Source organism: Salvelinus namaycush, chromosome 13 (assembly GCF_016432855.1).
Source record: "Salvelinus namaycush isolate Seneca chromosome 13, SaNama_1.0, whole genome shotgun sequence".
Lineage (NCBI taxonomy): Eukaryota > Metazoa > Chordata > Actinopteri > Salmoniformes > Salmonidae > Salvelinus > Salvelinus namaycush.
Genome location: NC_052319.1, coordinates 11,277,304 through 11,295,188, shown reverse-complemented (window position 1 = coordinate 11,295,188; position 17,885 = coordinate 11,277,304). Strand labels below are relative to the sequence as shown.

Sequence of the window (17,885 nt, the reverse complement as noted above, 5' to 3'; positions counted from 1 at the left end):
CACGGAAAAAGACAGGGACCTTCCCGCTAGCCATGATTAGCTGAGATAATGGATGGGCTGGACATGCCGAGAAATGAGTTTGGATTGGTCTGCCATATAGAATGTTTATGTCTATAATGTGTGCTGCCCAGTATGTGGAGATAATCCTGGCTACCGCGGCTTTTTTGAAAGATATAACGTTGGACTGCCCTCAACAACATGGACTGCACTAAACAACATTACTGCCCTGAATTTTAGCAGGCGCTATAGACAAAGATCAGTGGGGAAAATGTATTATGGACTACTACTATGATCAGTGTGAACCAGAGTGACTTGACACAACGTGTCTAGACATGTACAGAGCATTTGGAAAGTATTCAGACTCCTTGACTTTTTCCACATTTTGTTACTTTACAGCCTTGTTCTAAAGTGGATTCAATTGTTATTTTTTCCCCTCATCAATCTACACACAATACCCCCTAATGACAAACCAAAATAAGATTTCAAATTTTTGCAAATGTATTAAAAAGTATTTACATAAGTATTCAGACCCATTATTCACTTCTTTGTTGAAGCACCTTTGGCAGCGATTACAGCCTTGAGTCTTCTTGGGTATGACGCTACAAGTTTGGCACACCTGTATTTGGGGAGTTTCTCCCATTTTTCTCTGCAGATCCTCTCAAGCTCTGTCATGGTGGATGTGGAGCGTCGCTCCACAGCTATTTTCAGGTCTCTCCAGAGATGTTTGATCGGGTTCAAGTCTGGGTTCTGGATGGGCCACTCAAGGACATTCAGAGACTTGTATAGAAGCCACTCCTGCGTTGTCTTGGCTGTGTGCTTAGGGTTGTTGTCCTGTTGGAAGGTGAACCTTTGCCCCATTCTGAGGTCCTGAGCAATCTGGAGCAGGTTTTCATCAAGGATATCGCTGTACTTTGCTCAATTCACCTTTCCCTCAATCCTGACTAGTCTCTCAATCCCTGCCGCTACATCCCAACAGCATGATGCTTCCACCACCATGCTTCACCGTAGGGATGGTGCCAGGTTTCCTCCAGACGTGACGCTTGGCATTCGGGCCAAAGATTTAAATCTTGGTTTCATCAGACCAGAGAATCTTGTTTCTCATGGTCTGAGAGTCATCTAGGTGCCTTTTAGCAAACTTCAAGCGAGCTATCATGTGCTTTTTACTGAGGAGTGGCTTCCATCTGGCCACTCTACCATAAATGCCTGATTGGTGGAGAGCTGCAGAGAACTCCCTCGGGTTCTCCCTGACCAAGGCCCTTCTTCGAGTCTCATAGCAAAGGGTCTAAATATTTATGTAAATAAGGTATATATATAAAAATGTCTAAAAACCTGTTTTAGTTTTGTCATTATAGGATATTGTGTGTAGATTTAATCAATTTTAGAATAAGACTGTAGCGTAACAAAATGTGGAAAAAGTGAAGGGGCCTGAATACTTTACGAATGCACTGTACATGTCTAGACAATAGTGACCCATTCACTTAGCTAGATGTGGCTGGTGGGTGGTTATAGCATTTCTTTCACATGACCCATCAATTTAGACAAGTGTGTCTGAGTAAGAATCTAATATTTATACAATATTTTTTATCTCAACACTATTTTTGATATTGCTACTATGCAAATATGCAAGTAACTGTACTGTATACACCTTCTGTATCCTCTGCATGTGACAAATACACTTTGATTTTACTTGATATAGTGTGTTTACCAGAGACGGTAATGTGAAGAACAACATGACCTGCACCAAATTCAGATTAGGATATAGACCAAGGACAAGATAAAGTGTATTTTTACTACTACTTTTTGCTATTACTTTTACCACTTTTAGACTTGAAATCTTTGGTTGTTTACTACACTACTGACTCTGTTTGGCATATGGCCTCACAAGTGAATCCTTAAAGAGGTGGGTGGGGCTAAGTCTTAAGAGGGTGTGAACGATGCTGAATGGTGTAGACAAAGAAGAGCACTCTAGTAGGTGTACCATAATATTCAAGGAACATTTTCTCAAAAGTGGGGTTACAAGTTTATCAACTTTCAAAGCAGAATTACTTTCCCATTGTTCCTCAACTGTAGTGTATGCTATACAATTTTCTAGCTCCGAGTCTCTCCTTTTATCCAATGTAAAAAACACAATTTCAAATTTTTCTACATAAGACCAAATTGAGGCAGTGAGTCAAATTTTTTGTCAGCTCGTGCTTATATTGTGTGCATCTTCACACATTGGCATCAGTTGGATTTCAGTTGTTCATGGTGCCGGCCAGATTAGTTTTCTTTGCAAGCAAATTGTTCACCAATGACAGTGAAGTTAGGAAATTGTTCATGGTGACATTTCTCCCCTTGCCAACGTCAGGTTCCACAAGCCCCATCACCACATTCTCTGACTCTCGATCACTTGCTGCCCGATGTGGATATTTTCATAGATATTGAAAGCCGCTCAGCATGTAAAATGACGCACGCTCTCACTGTGTAGCATACTCCAAATAGCCCGAAGGAGACTGATAAGACTGCTTTGATTCGGTGGACTGATATAGGGTGCATACAGTGCCTTCAGAAAGTATTCATACCCCTTCAATTATTCCACAGTCTGAATTCACAATGTATTAAATTGTTTTTTCCTCAACTACACACAATACCCCATAATGAGAAAGTAATAACATGTTTGTAGAAATGTTTGCAAATGTATTGAAAATGAAATACAGAAATAACACATTTTCATAAGTATTCACACCCCTGAGTCAATACTTTGTAGAAGCACCTTAGGCAGCGATTACAGCTGCGAGTCTTTCTGGGTAGGTCTCTACGAGCTTTCCAGGATTGGATTGTGCAACATTTGCCCATTATTCAAAATTCTTCAAGTTATGTCAATAACTGGTTGTTGGTCATTGCTAGACAACCATTTTCAGGTCTTGCCATAGATTTTCAAGAAGATTTAAGTCAAAACTGTAAATTGGCTATTCAGGAACATTCACTGTCTTCTTGGTAAACAACTCCAGTGTAGACTTGGCCTTGTGTTTTAGGTTATTCTCCTGCTGAAATGTGAATTAATCTCCCAGTGTCCGGTGGCAAGCCGAATGAACCAGGTTTTCCTCTAGAAATCTGCCGGTGCTGGGATCCATTCCATTTATATTTTATCCTGAAAAACTCCCCAGTCCTTAACGATTACAAGCATAACATGATGCAACACCACTACGCTTGAAAATATGGAGAGTGGCAATTTGTTGTATTGGATTTGCCCCAAACATATCACTTTGTTGTATTCAGGAAAATATTTTCACTCTGTCAATTAGATTAGTATTGTGGAGTAACTACAATGTTGTTGATCCATCCTCAGTTTTCAACTATCACAGCCATTAAATTCTGTAATTGTTTTAAAGTCGCCATTGGCCTCATGGTGAAATCCCTGAGCAGTTTCCTTCCTCTCTGGCAACTGAGTTAGGAAGGACGCCTGTATCTTTGTAGTGACTTGGTATATTGATACACTATCCAATGTGTAATAATAACTTCACCATGATCAAGGGGATATTCAAGGTCTGCTTTTTTTTACCCATCTACTAATAGGTGCCCTTCTTTGCGAGGCATTGGAAAACCTCCCTGGTCTTTGTGGTTGAATCTGTGTTTGAAATTCACTGCTCTCCCGAGGGACCTTACATATAATTGCATGTGTGGAATACAGAGATGAGGTAGTCATTAAAAAATGTGAAACACTATTATTGCACACAGAGTGCAACTTATGTGACTTGTTAACACTAGAACCGCCATAGGTCAACAGCCACTGATGTTTGATTTGTAAATAAAACAAACAGGCAAAAAAAAAAGCTACCTCCTGCTCCTTCCCTGACTTTTACTAAATGTTTGCATTTTACATTGCTCAGTTCTCAGAATCTTTAAATGCCAAACTGAAAAGTATTTAGAGCTCTTTTACCTGTTGTTTCCACACCTAGTACCACCTTAATGGGCCAAGACAAATGCACTGTAGGATGTTGGTACCAAGCCAGGCGCTAATGAATGACAAATGGATGAATGGGCGATAATTGTGCAGGTTACTTCACAATTTGATTTAAATTAGGCCTAGCTGAATGACAAGGAAGGTGAAGAGGTTGATTTAATTTAGAAAGACAATAGTGTAATGATGAGTTTGTTATGCCTATTTGTCAGCTTTAGCGCTCATTTTTATAGCAAATAATTTGACTGCGCGCCTTGCGGGTTGATATAATTTTCTTTTGTTTTACTTTAAAAAAATAAGCTGATATGGGATTGTTTTATTTACTATAACTACGTGTTGCAGTAGGCCTTTAGAATAACGCAAAACATATCTTGACTCTATCCTTATTGATGAGGGAAGGGCGGCAAACAATGCCAGCCCACTGAATGAATGACAAATGGATGAAAGGAGATAATTGTGCACATTACTTTAGAATCAAATTTAAATGAGGCCTAACTAAATGGTAAGGAGGGAGAAGATGTTGATTTAATTACGAACAACAATAGTGTAATGATGAGTTTGTGTTATGCCTATTTATCATCGTTGGTGCACATGTTAGTAATTTGACCACGCACCTTGCGGGTTGATACCATTCTGTTTTAAGTTTTACTTTGTAAAAATAAGCCATTATGGGACTGTTTTTTATTACTAATCACATTTATTGTAAGGGAAAGAAAAACATTCTACAAAAACATGCAGTAGGCCTTTAGAATAATGCAAAACATATTCTTGACTATCCAAGTTGATGAGCGCGGGGAAGCAAACAATGTCAGTCAGCCTGCACAGCCGGCCCATCGAAACTACACCTAAACTGATTTCACACATAAGAGTTAGAATATAGACTAGATTGGGGCCTCCCGGGTGGCGCAGTGGTCTAGGGCACTGCATCACAGTGCTAGCTGCGCCACCAGAGTCTCTGGGTTCGCGCCCAGGCTCTGGCGCAGCCGGCCGCGACCGGGAGGTCCGTGGGGCGACGCACAATTGGCCTCGCGTTGTCCGGGTTAGGGAGGGTTTGGCCGGTAGGGATATCCTTGTCTCATCGCGCTCCAGCGACTGTGGCGGCCCGGGCGCAGTGCGCGCTAACCAAGGGGGCCAGGTGCACGGTGTTTCCTCCGACGCATTGGTGCGGCTGGGTTCCGGGTTGGAGGCGCGCTGTGTTAAGAAGCAGTGCGGCTTGGTTGGGTTGTGCTTCGGAGGACGCATGGCTTTCGACCTTCGTCTCTCCCGAGCCCGTACGGGAGTTGTAGCGATGAGACAAGATAGTAATTACTAGCGATTGGATACCACGAAAATTGAGGAGAAAAGGGGATTAAAAAAAAAGTAAAAAAGATTCAAATAAAATAAAATAAAAAGAATATAGACTAGATTAAATTGACAATAGTCTGATGAGTGACAATATTATCAGTTGTCAAATTGTTCATGAAGAGATGGGCGCAGCTTGGAAATGACAGATACAGGGAAAGGAGCATCACTTTATCAAATCGTCTTTCAGAGTCACATGCAGGTAAAACGTTTTGATTTCTATATAGTATCAAAAAGAGCATATTCTGCAGTTTCTATGACACTTACATTTGTCAAATAACTCTCAAAGTCAGAGGTGCAATTCTATTTCCAAACGTCACTTTTTCCAAGAATATCTGCACAATCCATGCGTTCAGCAAATTACCAAATTCACTATTCTGTTTTCTTCTAAATACATTTTCTTAATTCCACATGTTTTTTAGACCTGACAAAACTAAATTATTAGGGACTTCTTTGTGATGGATGAACTAGTGATATTTCGTTATTACTTATAGCCTAGAGTAACAAAACTAATAAAAATTGAATTATGTTCTTTGTAATAATAGTTTTATGGTTTTCTAATTTTACCTAAGACCTTTAAAAACACCACCAAATGATTATTCTTCAGACAGCATATATGAAATGTATTTATTAAACCGTTAGAATATTGATGAGTCATTGGTTGGAAGTGTCAAGGATTGGCTTTAGGCCTACATTTTCACTAGGAATTTGGATATTTATAAAAAACATATCCTTGACTCTATCTAAACACAAAAACATTGTTGTTATATTTTTTACATGGATATACTGTGCATTTCCACAAATATTTATTCATGCATATCATGCTTTACAATTGATTCTTCACTATTTAACAAGCCTTGGTGCTTATGTTTGCGCACCTTGCGGGTTGAAATGCAGCAACGTTCCCTAGCAGGTAATTATAGGCTGAAAGGCCAGTCAGTTCTTGTGTTACGCACATTTTTACTCCTGAACATACAGTTGAAGTCGGAAGTTTACATAACTTAGGTTGGAGTCATTAAAACTTGTTTTTCAATCACTCCACAAATTTCTTGTTAACAAACTATAGTTTTGGCAAGTCGGTTAGGACATATACTTTGTGTAATTTTTCCAACAATTGTTTACAGACAGATTATTTCACTTATAATTCACTATATCACAATTCCAGGTGGCCAGAAGTTTACATACACGAAGTTGGCTGTGCCTTTCAACAGCTTGGAAAATTCCAGAAAATTATGTCATGGCTTTAGAAGCTTCTGATAGGCTAATTGACATCATTTGAGTCAATTGGAGGTGTACCTGTAGATGTATTTCAAGGCCTACCTTCAAACTCAGTGCCTCTTTGCTTGACATCATGGGAAAATCAAAAGAAATAAGCCAAGACCTCAGAAAAACAATTGTAGACCTCCACAAGTCTGGTTCATCCTTGGGAGCAATTTCCAAACGCCTGGAGGTACCACGCTCATCTGTACAAACAATAGTACACAAGTATAAACACCATGGGACCACGCAGCCGTCATACCGCTCTGGAAGGAGACGCGTTCTGTCTCCTAGAGATTAACGTACTTTGGTGAGAAAAGTGCAAATCAATCCCAGAACAACAGCAAAGGACCTTGTGAAGATGCTGGAGGAAACATGTACAAAAGTATCTATATCCACAGTAAAACGAGTCCTATATCGACATAACCTGAAAGGCCGCTCAGCAAGGAAGAAGCCACTGCTCCAAAACCGCCATAAAAAAGCCAGACTACGGTTTGCAACTGCACATGGGGACAAAGACCGTACTTTTTGGAGAAATGTCCTCTGGTCTGATGAAACAAAAATAGAACTGTTTGGCCATTATGACCATCGTTATGTTTGGAGGAAAACGGGGGAGGCTTGCAAGCCGAAGAACACCAATCCAACTGTGAAGCACGGGGGTGGCAGCATCATGTTGTTGGGGTGCTTTGCTGCAGGAGGGACTGGTGCAAAAATTATGTGGATATTTTGAAGCAACATCTCAAGACATCAGTCAGGAAGTTAAAGCTTGGTCACAAATGGGTCTTCCAAATGGACAATGACCCCAAGCATACTTCCAAAGTTGTGGCAAAATGGCTTAAGGACAGCAAAGTCAAGGTATTGAGATGGCCATCACAAAGCCCTGACCTCAATCCTATAGAAAATTTGTGGGCAGAACTGAAAAAGCGTGTGCGAGCAAGGAGGCCTACAAACCTGACTCCGTTACACGAGCTCTGTCAGGAGGAATGGGCCAAAATTCACCCAACTTATTGTGGAAAGCTTGTGGAAGGCTACCCGAAACGTTTGACTCAAGTTAAACAATTTAAAGGCAATGCTACCAAATACTAATTGAGTGTATGTAAACTGCTGACCCACTGGGAATGTGATGAAAGAAATAAAAGCTGAAATAAATCATTCTCTCTACTATTATTCTGACATTTCACGTTCTTAAAATGAAGTGGTGATCCTAACTGACCTAAGACAGGGAATTTTTACTAGGATTAAATGTCAAGAATTATAAAAAACTGAGTTTAAATGTATTTGGCTAAGGTGTATGTAAACTTCCGACTTCAACTGTATTTAGGCTTGCCATGACAAAGGGCTTGAATACATATTGACTGAAGACATTTCAGCTTTTTATTTTTAATTAATTTGTAAAAATGTGAAAAACATAATTCCTCTTTGACACTATGGGTTCTTGTGTGTAGGCCAGTGACAAAACAATCGCATTTTAATTTTAAATTTTAAATTCCTGCTATAACACAACAAAATGTGGAAAAAGTCAAGGGGTGTGAATACTTTCTGAAGCACTGTACCATTTTAAGATTATAATTAGCGATGGATCAATACAATAGAATGGGCCGCCATGTTCTTAATTTAAAATATTTGATTATATAATTATGCATCGTTCGCTTCCCCTCACTCATCATCTCACCCATTCTCCCTCTTTCTCCCCTTCATACTTTACTTAATTTATTTAATCTTTTGTTTTATGTGTGAAATTAGTTTCAGTATAGTTTAGGTTCAGTTTCAAAGCAATTATCGGGGTGATTATCAGCTGGGCACTTTCAACTATCGGAAGAAGGAGTGGAGCGGAGCTGGCCCTACTCTTGGGAGAAGGAGGGCAACAGGGGAAAACCATAAAACAGTCATGTTTGTGATGTTAAGATTCTAACACCGACTGTGTTATATAGACTTATTTAGGAAAAGACAAGGACGGGGGGGGGGGGGGGGGGGGACATGACTTAAAAAATGGCAGAGTAATAAATAAATAAAATTAATGAGCAGTCAAAATGACTGCTTTAGCGGTTCTAGTGTTAAGGTATAGACACTCTCGTCGACTTCTTGCTATTCTGAGCACCAAGACGCACTTCACAGTAACAAAATGTCTACCTTGAACCTGACCGGTGAAATGACACAAAGCCATCATGTGAAATAAATACATTTCCATGCAAACTTACAGATGACCAACTTAAAAAAGAGACCAGAAGTTACTTTATAATCTCAAAGGGTATGTCCCAAATTGCACCATATTCCCTATATAGTGCTACTTTTGACCAGAGCTCTATAGGTGATCTGGGACACAGACAAAGTCACAGCAACAACATTCACAATTGTTGGGTTAGGCTATGAACTGTGATCTGGCAATGTGAGCCTCCAGTACCTTGGTGGCCAGGCGTTTGACGGCCTCCTCCTTGCGTCTCTGGACCTCAGGGGTGCCGGGACAGCTGTTGTTCCGCATGGTGTTGGTGGCGCTGCGTGGAGGGGTAGGCTGAGGGGGATGGCTGAGGGGGAGGTCGGTGCTCTGGGGGTCCCCACCATCTAGAAGGAAGAGCGGGAGGGAAGCAGGGTCGTCCATCAACAGGAAGACTCACTGTAAAGACTATTCAGGTGCAACCATGGCTGCATCCTAAATGGCACCCTATTCCAATAGTGCACTGCTTTTTACTCGTCAAAAGCAGCGCACTATATAGGGAATTGGCTGCTGTTTGGGACTTAGCTGATAACTTTTCAATGTTTGACAAATCAGTTCTGACTCTCACAATGAAAATGTATTTTCATTCGTACAGAATAACCTTGTGAGATTGTGTGGAAGACTTATGCATAGCATATAGTATTCAGCATTTCCCAACTCGAGAAAGCATAGAAATGACATCAATGTAACCAAGGCTGTGCCCTTCTGTATTCAGAAACATACAGTAGTCTGTAGCATTACAATTACACTACCGTTCAAAAGTTTGGGGTCACTTAGAAATGTCCTTGTTTTTAAAAGAAAAGCACATTTTTTGTACATTAATTAAAACAACATCAAATTGATCAGAAATACAGTGTAGACAATGTTAATGTTGTAAATGACAATTGTAGCTGGACAGCTTCATTAAATAGTACCCGCAAAACACCAGTCTCAACGTCAACAGTGAAGAGGCGACTCCGGGATGCTGGAGCCTCCCACTCCTCTTTCTATTAGAGCCAGTTTGTGCTGTTCTGTGAAGGGAATAGTACACAACGTTGTACGAGATCTTCAGTTTCTTGGTAACTTCTCCCATGGAATAGCCTTCATTTCTCAGAACAAGAATAGACTGGCCAGTTTTAGAAGAATGTATTTGTTTCTGGCCATTTTGAGCCTGCAATCAAACCCACAAATGCTGATGCTCCAGATACTCAACTAGTCTAAAGAAGGCCAGTTTTATTTCTTCTTTAATCAGAACAACAGTTTTCAGCTGTGCTAACATAATTGCAAAAGGGTTTTCTAATGATCAATTAGCCTTTTAAAATGATAAACTTGGATTAGCTAACATAACATGCCATTGGAACACAGGAGTGATGGTTGCTGATAATGGGCCTCTGTACGCCTATGTAGATATTCCATAAAAAATCTGCCGTTTCCAGCTACAATTGTCATTTACAACATTAACAATGTCTACACTGTATTCCTGATCAATTTTATGTTATTTTAAAGGACAAAAAATGTGCTTTTCTTTCAAAAACAAGGACATTTCTAAGTGACCCCAAACTTTTGAACGGTAGTGTACATATATTTTCTGCCACTCAGTAGACAAGTGAAAACTTTATACCTATCAGTATCACTTCCTGTCAGAACCTGGATGATTGACGTGTTGGGCTACACAGTTCCTGGACATTTCATGTCACTACTGTACATGTTGATGGATTTAACCACACATTATTTCAGCCTACAGTCTAATCTCCTTTCTGTAAGTCCCTGACATGTCTATTTACACGAGAACACCCAACATGAATGATGATGATGAGGAGGATTAGGTCACATTTGGTCCAGGCAGTGCGTGACTGTGGATACGTCCTGGGCCCTGGTCAAAAGGAGTGCACGAAATAGGGAATAGGGAACCATTTGAAACGTAACTAAGGGTTATTTCTTACTTTTGGGCGATGAGCTGGGGCTGTTAGAGGCGATCTGCCGCATGCGCCCACCGTGACAGCTGAGCGCCACCAGGCGGGAGATGATGGCCGTCTTGCCGAAGCCCACATTGCCCACAACCACGGCTCCGCGGCTCACCTCGCAACCGTCACCCTTCAGAACGTCCTCCAGCTGCTGGAAGAGCCAATCGCGGCCCACAAACACAGAGTCTGTGGTGATGCTGGGCACCTCGAACAGCAGCGGCTTGAGCATGATGTCCACCGTCTTGTAGGGAGCGAAGCGTGCTGGAGGGAACCAAATAAAAGACAAACATTTACTAACTGAAAGTTCATAAGAAAAGAGGGCATATATAATGAATCATACATTTAGCTAGGCGTGAGAGTGAATAAATAGACAGACATTTATTCGCCTCCCTAGCTGGCGTGAAGCCAAGCCTCGAAACCAATTCAGTCACTGATTAGGGAACGTCTCCATCTGAAACACCGTTTACACCTGCACTGTTTACCTTGCACATCTTTCATCTGTTTTCTCTGAAAGCCAACGCTCAGTCAAAATGACGCAATATGATACAATGTTTAACATTTCTGTGGATTGCAAACCTGACACATACACACGCCACGGCAAGATCAAACGCGCACATCGAGATGAGAGATCAATTAGAATGCGGAGGCCAAGCCCTAGTATCATCCAGGATAATCAGATTGAAATCAACATATTTTTCTCCTGTAATCATCTGAACCGTCTTTGTGTGTCTCATTGTCACACCATTCGTTCACAAACCATTTGAGGAACATTAATATCAGTTGATCATAACAAAAAAATCACCGTCCGTCTGTCTGTCTGTCTGTCTGTCTACGGCGGTTGCAGTGTGATAAGTGCTGACTGTCAGCCAGGCGATACACACCTGCTGCAGGCCAAACACTCTTCTCAGGGCTGTTGAGGGGGAGGAGAGGAGATGCCTGGACTGCAGTCAGTGTCCACCACACAGCTAGAGAAATAGTGGGCTATTTTTCCTCTGTAGCTCTCTCTCTCTCTCTTCATCATTGCCCTCTCTATCTCTCCCCCCTCTCTCTGTAATGTCCCTCTCTCTCTCTCGCTCTCTCTCTGTCTGTCTTTCTTTATTTCTCTCTCTTTCTCTCTCTCCATCTCTTAGTTCGAGCTATGACCAGCTAGCTCCATTGGCTTGGACCATTTGTAAGTGATCTTTAACAGGGCAGCTAGCTTCAGCACTGGTTATTTCTCTCTCCCACACACCTTGACTGCATAAGAGAGACAAATCAGTACTAGCCGTACTATCCGACGACCGCCAGTCCCCTCCGTCTACTGAGCTCTGGGAATAGCAGTTTAGTTGGAGAAGCTGCTCAACTGCAGTTAAATGGAAATCATGGAGGTGGATGGCAAAGGTTTGCAATTTAACAAACATGAATGCTTCTATTAGACTGCTTACAGTGTCTAATGAAAGCCAAACACATAATGCTCTGTTGCAAAAATGTCTGTCCAGAGGGACATTTTACATGAGTCTAACAACTTTATACTGACAGCGGCAGAGAAAACAGAGGGCTTTAAAAGAAGGTTAAATAGTAGCAGCAGCAAAGGGGGGACCAACTCCATATTAATGAACATACTTTTGGCCATGTGGCATATGCTGCTCTGTGTTCTATGGAATAGGTTTACATTTTCCCTATGTTTTGTTTATAATTCTGGTGTGCACTGTGCTGGCCCTTGTTCTATCCCGGAGAATAGCTAGTTATTGTATGGCTGTCATCCAAATGGCACCCTATTCCCTATTATATAGTGCACTACAAAGAGCCCTGATCAAAAAAAGTGAACTATATAGGGAATGGGGTACCATTTAGGACATAGTCTAGGTGTACATGCTGTTTAACAGTACCTTTGGAGTCTTGTGGTGCCCTCCCACCTGTGTTATGCCAGGGCAGCCGAATGGATGTCCGCAGGGGAGTATTACGCTGTTCATCAAGATAGCTCAGGTCTTCCAGCTTGGTGGAACTGGTGGCTACAGAGAGAGAGAGAAAACGATGAGATCATGTGTTTTTCACGAAAATGACGACGTGATTCACAGTTCAGCCTTTATTAGGTGAATGCACATGATCAGATGACCCTGAACAGACAATGATCACCAGCTAAAACCAATGATGACAAACATGTCACAGGGGAAATCATGTCAATAAGTCATAAATTCTAATCCAGGGTTTGTCCGGAATATGTTGAGAGAGAGAAAAGAGGAGTAGAGAGAAGAGGGGACACAGATCCAGGGTGACGATGGCAGGATTTCAGGCAGAGGAAAGTGAACGGGAGTTGGGCCAGAGCAGTGGACCCTGGCATTGGCAGTTCCCTGGACGTGGTGTGGGCACTGGGCAGCCAGGTACAGTACGGCCGACAGGAGAGGTGAACAATATCCATTCAATATCCCCCCTAAAATCCCGTTACCCACCCTGATCCAACCTGACAGCTGAGGAGGATCCAGAGAGAGGGGAGGTCTGTCCCCCAGAAACACTCCTAGTGTGGTGGAGTACAAACTGAGCTACAGTAACAACCCAAATACAACTAGGCTGTGTCCCAAATGCCTCGCTATTCCCTTTATTGTGCAATACTTTAGACCAGGGCCCATAGCGCATCTGGTGAAAAGTAGTTCACTTTATAGGGAATATGGTGCCACTTGGGACTCAGCAAATGAATACGGATGTCAGGAACACAACACACAGAGCCAACAGACACATTTACTCACTAAAGCCAGCCTTACTACAGGGATTACTGCATGAAAACATACAGTAGGCTACAGCAGCATTACAGAGAGAACTCACAGAACATGCAGCCTATAGCCACAGGAGAAGAAACAGCCATGAAGGAAGAATGACTGCAAACAATTCCTGTCATTGGATCAGAATGAGAAGTGATAATAAACACTAGCAGTTTGCTATATAAAATTCAACCTCAAACTCTACCTACCGTCTGAGCCGGCATCCTCTAGCAACATGCAGACAAAGACAGACAACGTGAAACAAGGTCTTCGGTGTTCCTGGCAACAATGAAATCACCATGGAGACCTGGCTGTCATGTTTAAAGGAACAACAACAATGCGGACAAGCCACCACTTTTTTTTTGCTAAACAGCTAAATGGATGTACCAATTCTAGATTGTCCCTTTAACAGGAAAAATCAAAGCCCTTCTCTCTCTCTCTACTCTATCTGCCTCAGCTGAGCTGGGATGACAGACAGGACATTATGCGACTCTCTTCTCCAACTTACTTTGAGGAATGTTCTCCTAATTAGGAACCCGCAGGGAAGGCAGCGCACATCAACAGAACTTTAATAGGCATCAACAGAACTTTAATAGGCATCAATAGAACTTTAATAGGAATCAACAGAACTTTAATAGGCATCAACAGAACTTTATAGGCATCCATATAACTTTAATAGGAATCAATATAACTTTAATAGGCAAAAATACAACTCAACGATCAGCCACTTTTATGTTTCACTTTTCACAAGCCTGATGATGTGAATTTTATTTCGGCTCCAAAATGAGAATAAATGAGAGCTCAAGTCTGGGATAGCATAACTTTAATTCAGCATGCACGGTGAGAAATCACTTCACACAATGCAGCCAGAATGTTAAACCGTTTGTTGCACTTGAGCTCAATGCTCCCAACAGTGCCAACCTGTTAGTGCTGGGCAGTGGGCCCCCGCCGGTATTACCACACTAGAGGCTGAAGTAGCTACTTACAGTCGGTCAGCGGCAGTAGAGCCAGAGAGCTGGGCAGGACAGCAGCAGGTATTTAAAAACACTCCCGGCATGGAGCAGGCAGGCTGAAAGGCAGGCAGGGCGGAGGCCCTTTGTGGAAAAGCTCCAGAAAATTATTCTCCCCAGTGGGCTGGATGCTCATCAGGGTACCCAAGTGAATCTTCTGCCCCAGCGCTCCCATCCATGTACAGGCACACTGGCCGCATTCAACTGGTGACTGGGCTTGGCAGTCCACAGGCACTGCTCTCTCTCCCTCTCCCTACCTCACAACATCCACAGCATTAGCAGCGCTCCGTGCAAAATACAGGTGCTTTTTGAGAATGTTCCCTCTACCCACTTTTTAGCAAGCGGAGGAGAAAAAGTGGGTGAATAAACCAAAGAAGAAATGAAAGGCGGGAATGTGATGAGAGCTGCTCTCCTGGCTGATTACAGTTTGCACTAGGCAGCCGGACTCACAGAGGAATTAATCAATGATCCTCCCTGTACTGCTGTCACACAGAGAGAGAGGGGAGGGAAAGAGAGGGGAGATGGAGAAAGAGAGTGAGAGATAGAGAGAGGGAGATATACAGTATATACAGAGAGGGAGAGAGGAAAGGGAGAGGAGGGAGAGAGAAAGTGAAAGAGAGAGGGATAGAGAAAAGAAAGAGCCAAAACCAGGGCACCGGGAGAGAGGAGGAAGAGGGTAGTGTGAACCGCAGAGTGAATGATGTAAGGAAGAGAGGAGTGAGAGATGGCAGAAAGGAGGGGGACAGGAGAAGAGATGGAGGGAGGGAGAAGTTAAGTTGAAAGTCTGTGCGGCGATCCAGCTCTAGCGCATCATTCAAGCCCCATGCTGACATTCGTGGACTGCAGTGAGATTACCATCCCATCTCTCCCTTCTCTACCTCTCTCCCTCCCCCCTTTCGTGCTCTCAGTAGACCCATTGGAATTGGTATCCCTTTATACAAAGCTGCAACACAGATCTTCGCAGCAGACGTATGTCTGTTAGTGCTAAAACCAAGGAGGCAGTGTAACTTGTTTCAGAGTGGTACAAGGGCCGTCTCACAGATGCACCGTGCCATTAGATGCTCTTTCATTTTCGCCTGTGACAGAGCTCCTCGAAGGCTGCACCATTTCCCGCTACACAAAAATGGCCAATCCTCTCTAACGTAAGAGAAGAAAAATACACAAAAAGTAATGCTGTAAAGTCATGTTTCTTTATTTGTTATTTCAAGCCCCAACATATTCTACAGTGTGCCAATAGTCCGTCTCTCTCTCTCTCTCCTCTTCTTATTCCGGCAGCAGATCATTCCTGGTTGATGTGATATTGTGTATGAATATGTTGGGAGCAGCTTTGAAGCTCCACAGATGTGACAGGTTCCCTTCTGATGAAAATCGGTTATTTTTTGTGCAGCTTTGCCCTTTGAATCCCTCTGTTCTTTGTCTCCTGTGTCGGAGTAGGATGGGGGGGGCAGCTGAGTTGCGAGCTCTGTGGACATCGCTTCGCCTGCACCCGTGCACCACTCCCCAGTACTTGTGTACATCCCAAATGGCAATCCTATTCTCAAAAGTAGTGCACTACATAGGGAACAGGGTGCCACATGGCCATAGGGGTTTTGTTAAAAGTAGTGTACTAGTGTACATTTGAAGTCAGAAGTTTACATACACTTTAGCCAAATACATATAAACTCAGTTTTTCATCATTCCTGACATTTAATCCAAGTACAAATTCCTGTTTTAGGTCAGTTAGGATCACCACTTTATTTTAAGAATGTGAAATGTCAGAATAAAAGTAGAGAGAATGATTTATTTCAGATTAAATTTTTTTCATCACATTCCCAGTGGGTCAGCAGTTTACATACACTCAATTAGTATTTGGTAGCATTGCCTTTAAATTGTTTAACTTGGGTCAAACGTTTCAGGTAGCCTTCCACAAGCTACCCACAATAAGTTGGGTGAATTTTGGCCCATGCCTCCTCACAGAGCTGGTGTAACTGAGTCAGGTTTATAGGCCTCCTTGCTCATAAACGCCTTTTCAGTTCTGCCCACACATTTTCTATGGGATTGAGGTCAGGGCTTTCTGATGGCCACTCCAACACTTTGACTTTGTTGTCCTTAAGCCATTTTGCCACAACTTTGGAAGTATGCTTGGGGTCATTGTCCATTTGGAAGACCCATTTGTGACCAAGCTTTAACTTCCCGACTGATGTCTTGAGATGTTGCTTCAATATATCCACATAATTTTCCTCCCTCATGATGCCATCTATTTTGTGAAGTGCACCAGTCCCTCCTGCAGCAAAGCACCCCAACAACATGATGCTGCCACCCCCGTGCTTCACAGTTGGAATGGTGTTCTTCGGCTTGCAAGCCTCCCCCTTTTACCTCCAAACATAACGATGGTCATTATGGCCAAACAGTTCTATTTTTGTTTCATCAGACCAGAGGACATTTCTCAAAAAAGTACGATCTTTGTCCCCATGTGCAGTTGCAAACCGTAGTCTGGCTATTTTATGGCGGTTTTGGAGTAGTGGCTTCTTCCTTGCTGAGTGGCCTTTCAAGTTATGTCGATAAAGGACTTGTTTTACTGTGAATATAGATACTTTTGTACCTGTTTCCTCCAGCATCTTCACAAGGTCCTTTGCTGTTGTTCTGGGATTGATTTGCACTTTTCGCACCAAAGTACGTTCATCTCTAGGAGACAGAACGTGTCTCCTTCCTGAGCGATATGACGGCTGCGTGGTCCCATGGTGTTTATACTTGTTTACTATTGTTTGTACAGATGAACGTGGTACCTTCAGGCGTTTGGAAATTGCTCCCAAGGATGAACCAGACTTGTGGAGGTCTTGGCTGATTTCTTTTGATTTTCCCATGATGTCAAGCAAAGAGGCACTGAGTTTGAAGGTAGGCCTTGAAATACATCCATAGGTACACCTCCAATTGACTCAAATTATGTCAATTAGCCTATCAGAAGTTGTCATGCACAAAGTAGATGCCCTAACCGACTTGCCAAAACTATAGTTTGTTAACAAGAAATTTGTGGAGTGATTGAAAAACAAGTTTTAATGACTCCAACCTAAGTGTATGTAAACTTCCGCCTTTAACTGTATATAGGGGGAATAAGGTGCCTATTGCGACACACACCCAGTGTTAGTTAGTGGGCTCTGGTATAGGCTTAATGCCTCCAGAAGCCTCTTGGCATCTCCCACCTCAAATCCCTCTCTGACCCGCCATGTCAAAATGCCCTGAGCTGGAATTGACTAAGTGCAAAATGGAAATCAAAGTCGCTTACGCACAGATTGTGGCACGTAACCAAGTAAACAGATTACGCTCGAAACCTCACTGGTTGTTGCTGGCTGCATGGCGAGCAATCTGATTGTTATGAAGAAAATAAATAAACTAATGAGGATGTAACAGCCTGCATACATCTGTTTTTTCCCCGTTATTTTGTTACCAAACACAAACACGTGTATTTAT

General features: G+C 42.3%; 1 protein-coding gene across 1 annotated transcript in view; it reads right to left on the bottom strand.

Annotated features, from left to right (window-relative positions):
- LOC120058233 (protein TANC1-like) overlaps positions 1 to 17,885 on the bottom strand; it is a 279,176-nt gene that overhangs the window by 71,149 nt on the left and 190,142 nt on the right. The window contains exons 8-10 of the mRNA XM_039006740.1: positions 12,562 to 12,684; positions 10,673 to 10,954; positions 8,940 to 9,097 (exon numbers count right to left, since the gene is read on the bottom strand). Of these exons, the coding sequence (XP_038862668.1) occupies positions 8,940 to 9,097; positions 10,673 to 10,954; positions 12,562 to 12,684 (563 nt within the window). The remainder of the gene's footprint in view (positions 1 to 8,939; positions 9,098 to 10,672; positions 10,955 to 12,561; positions 12,685 to 17,885) is intronic.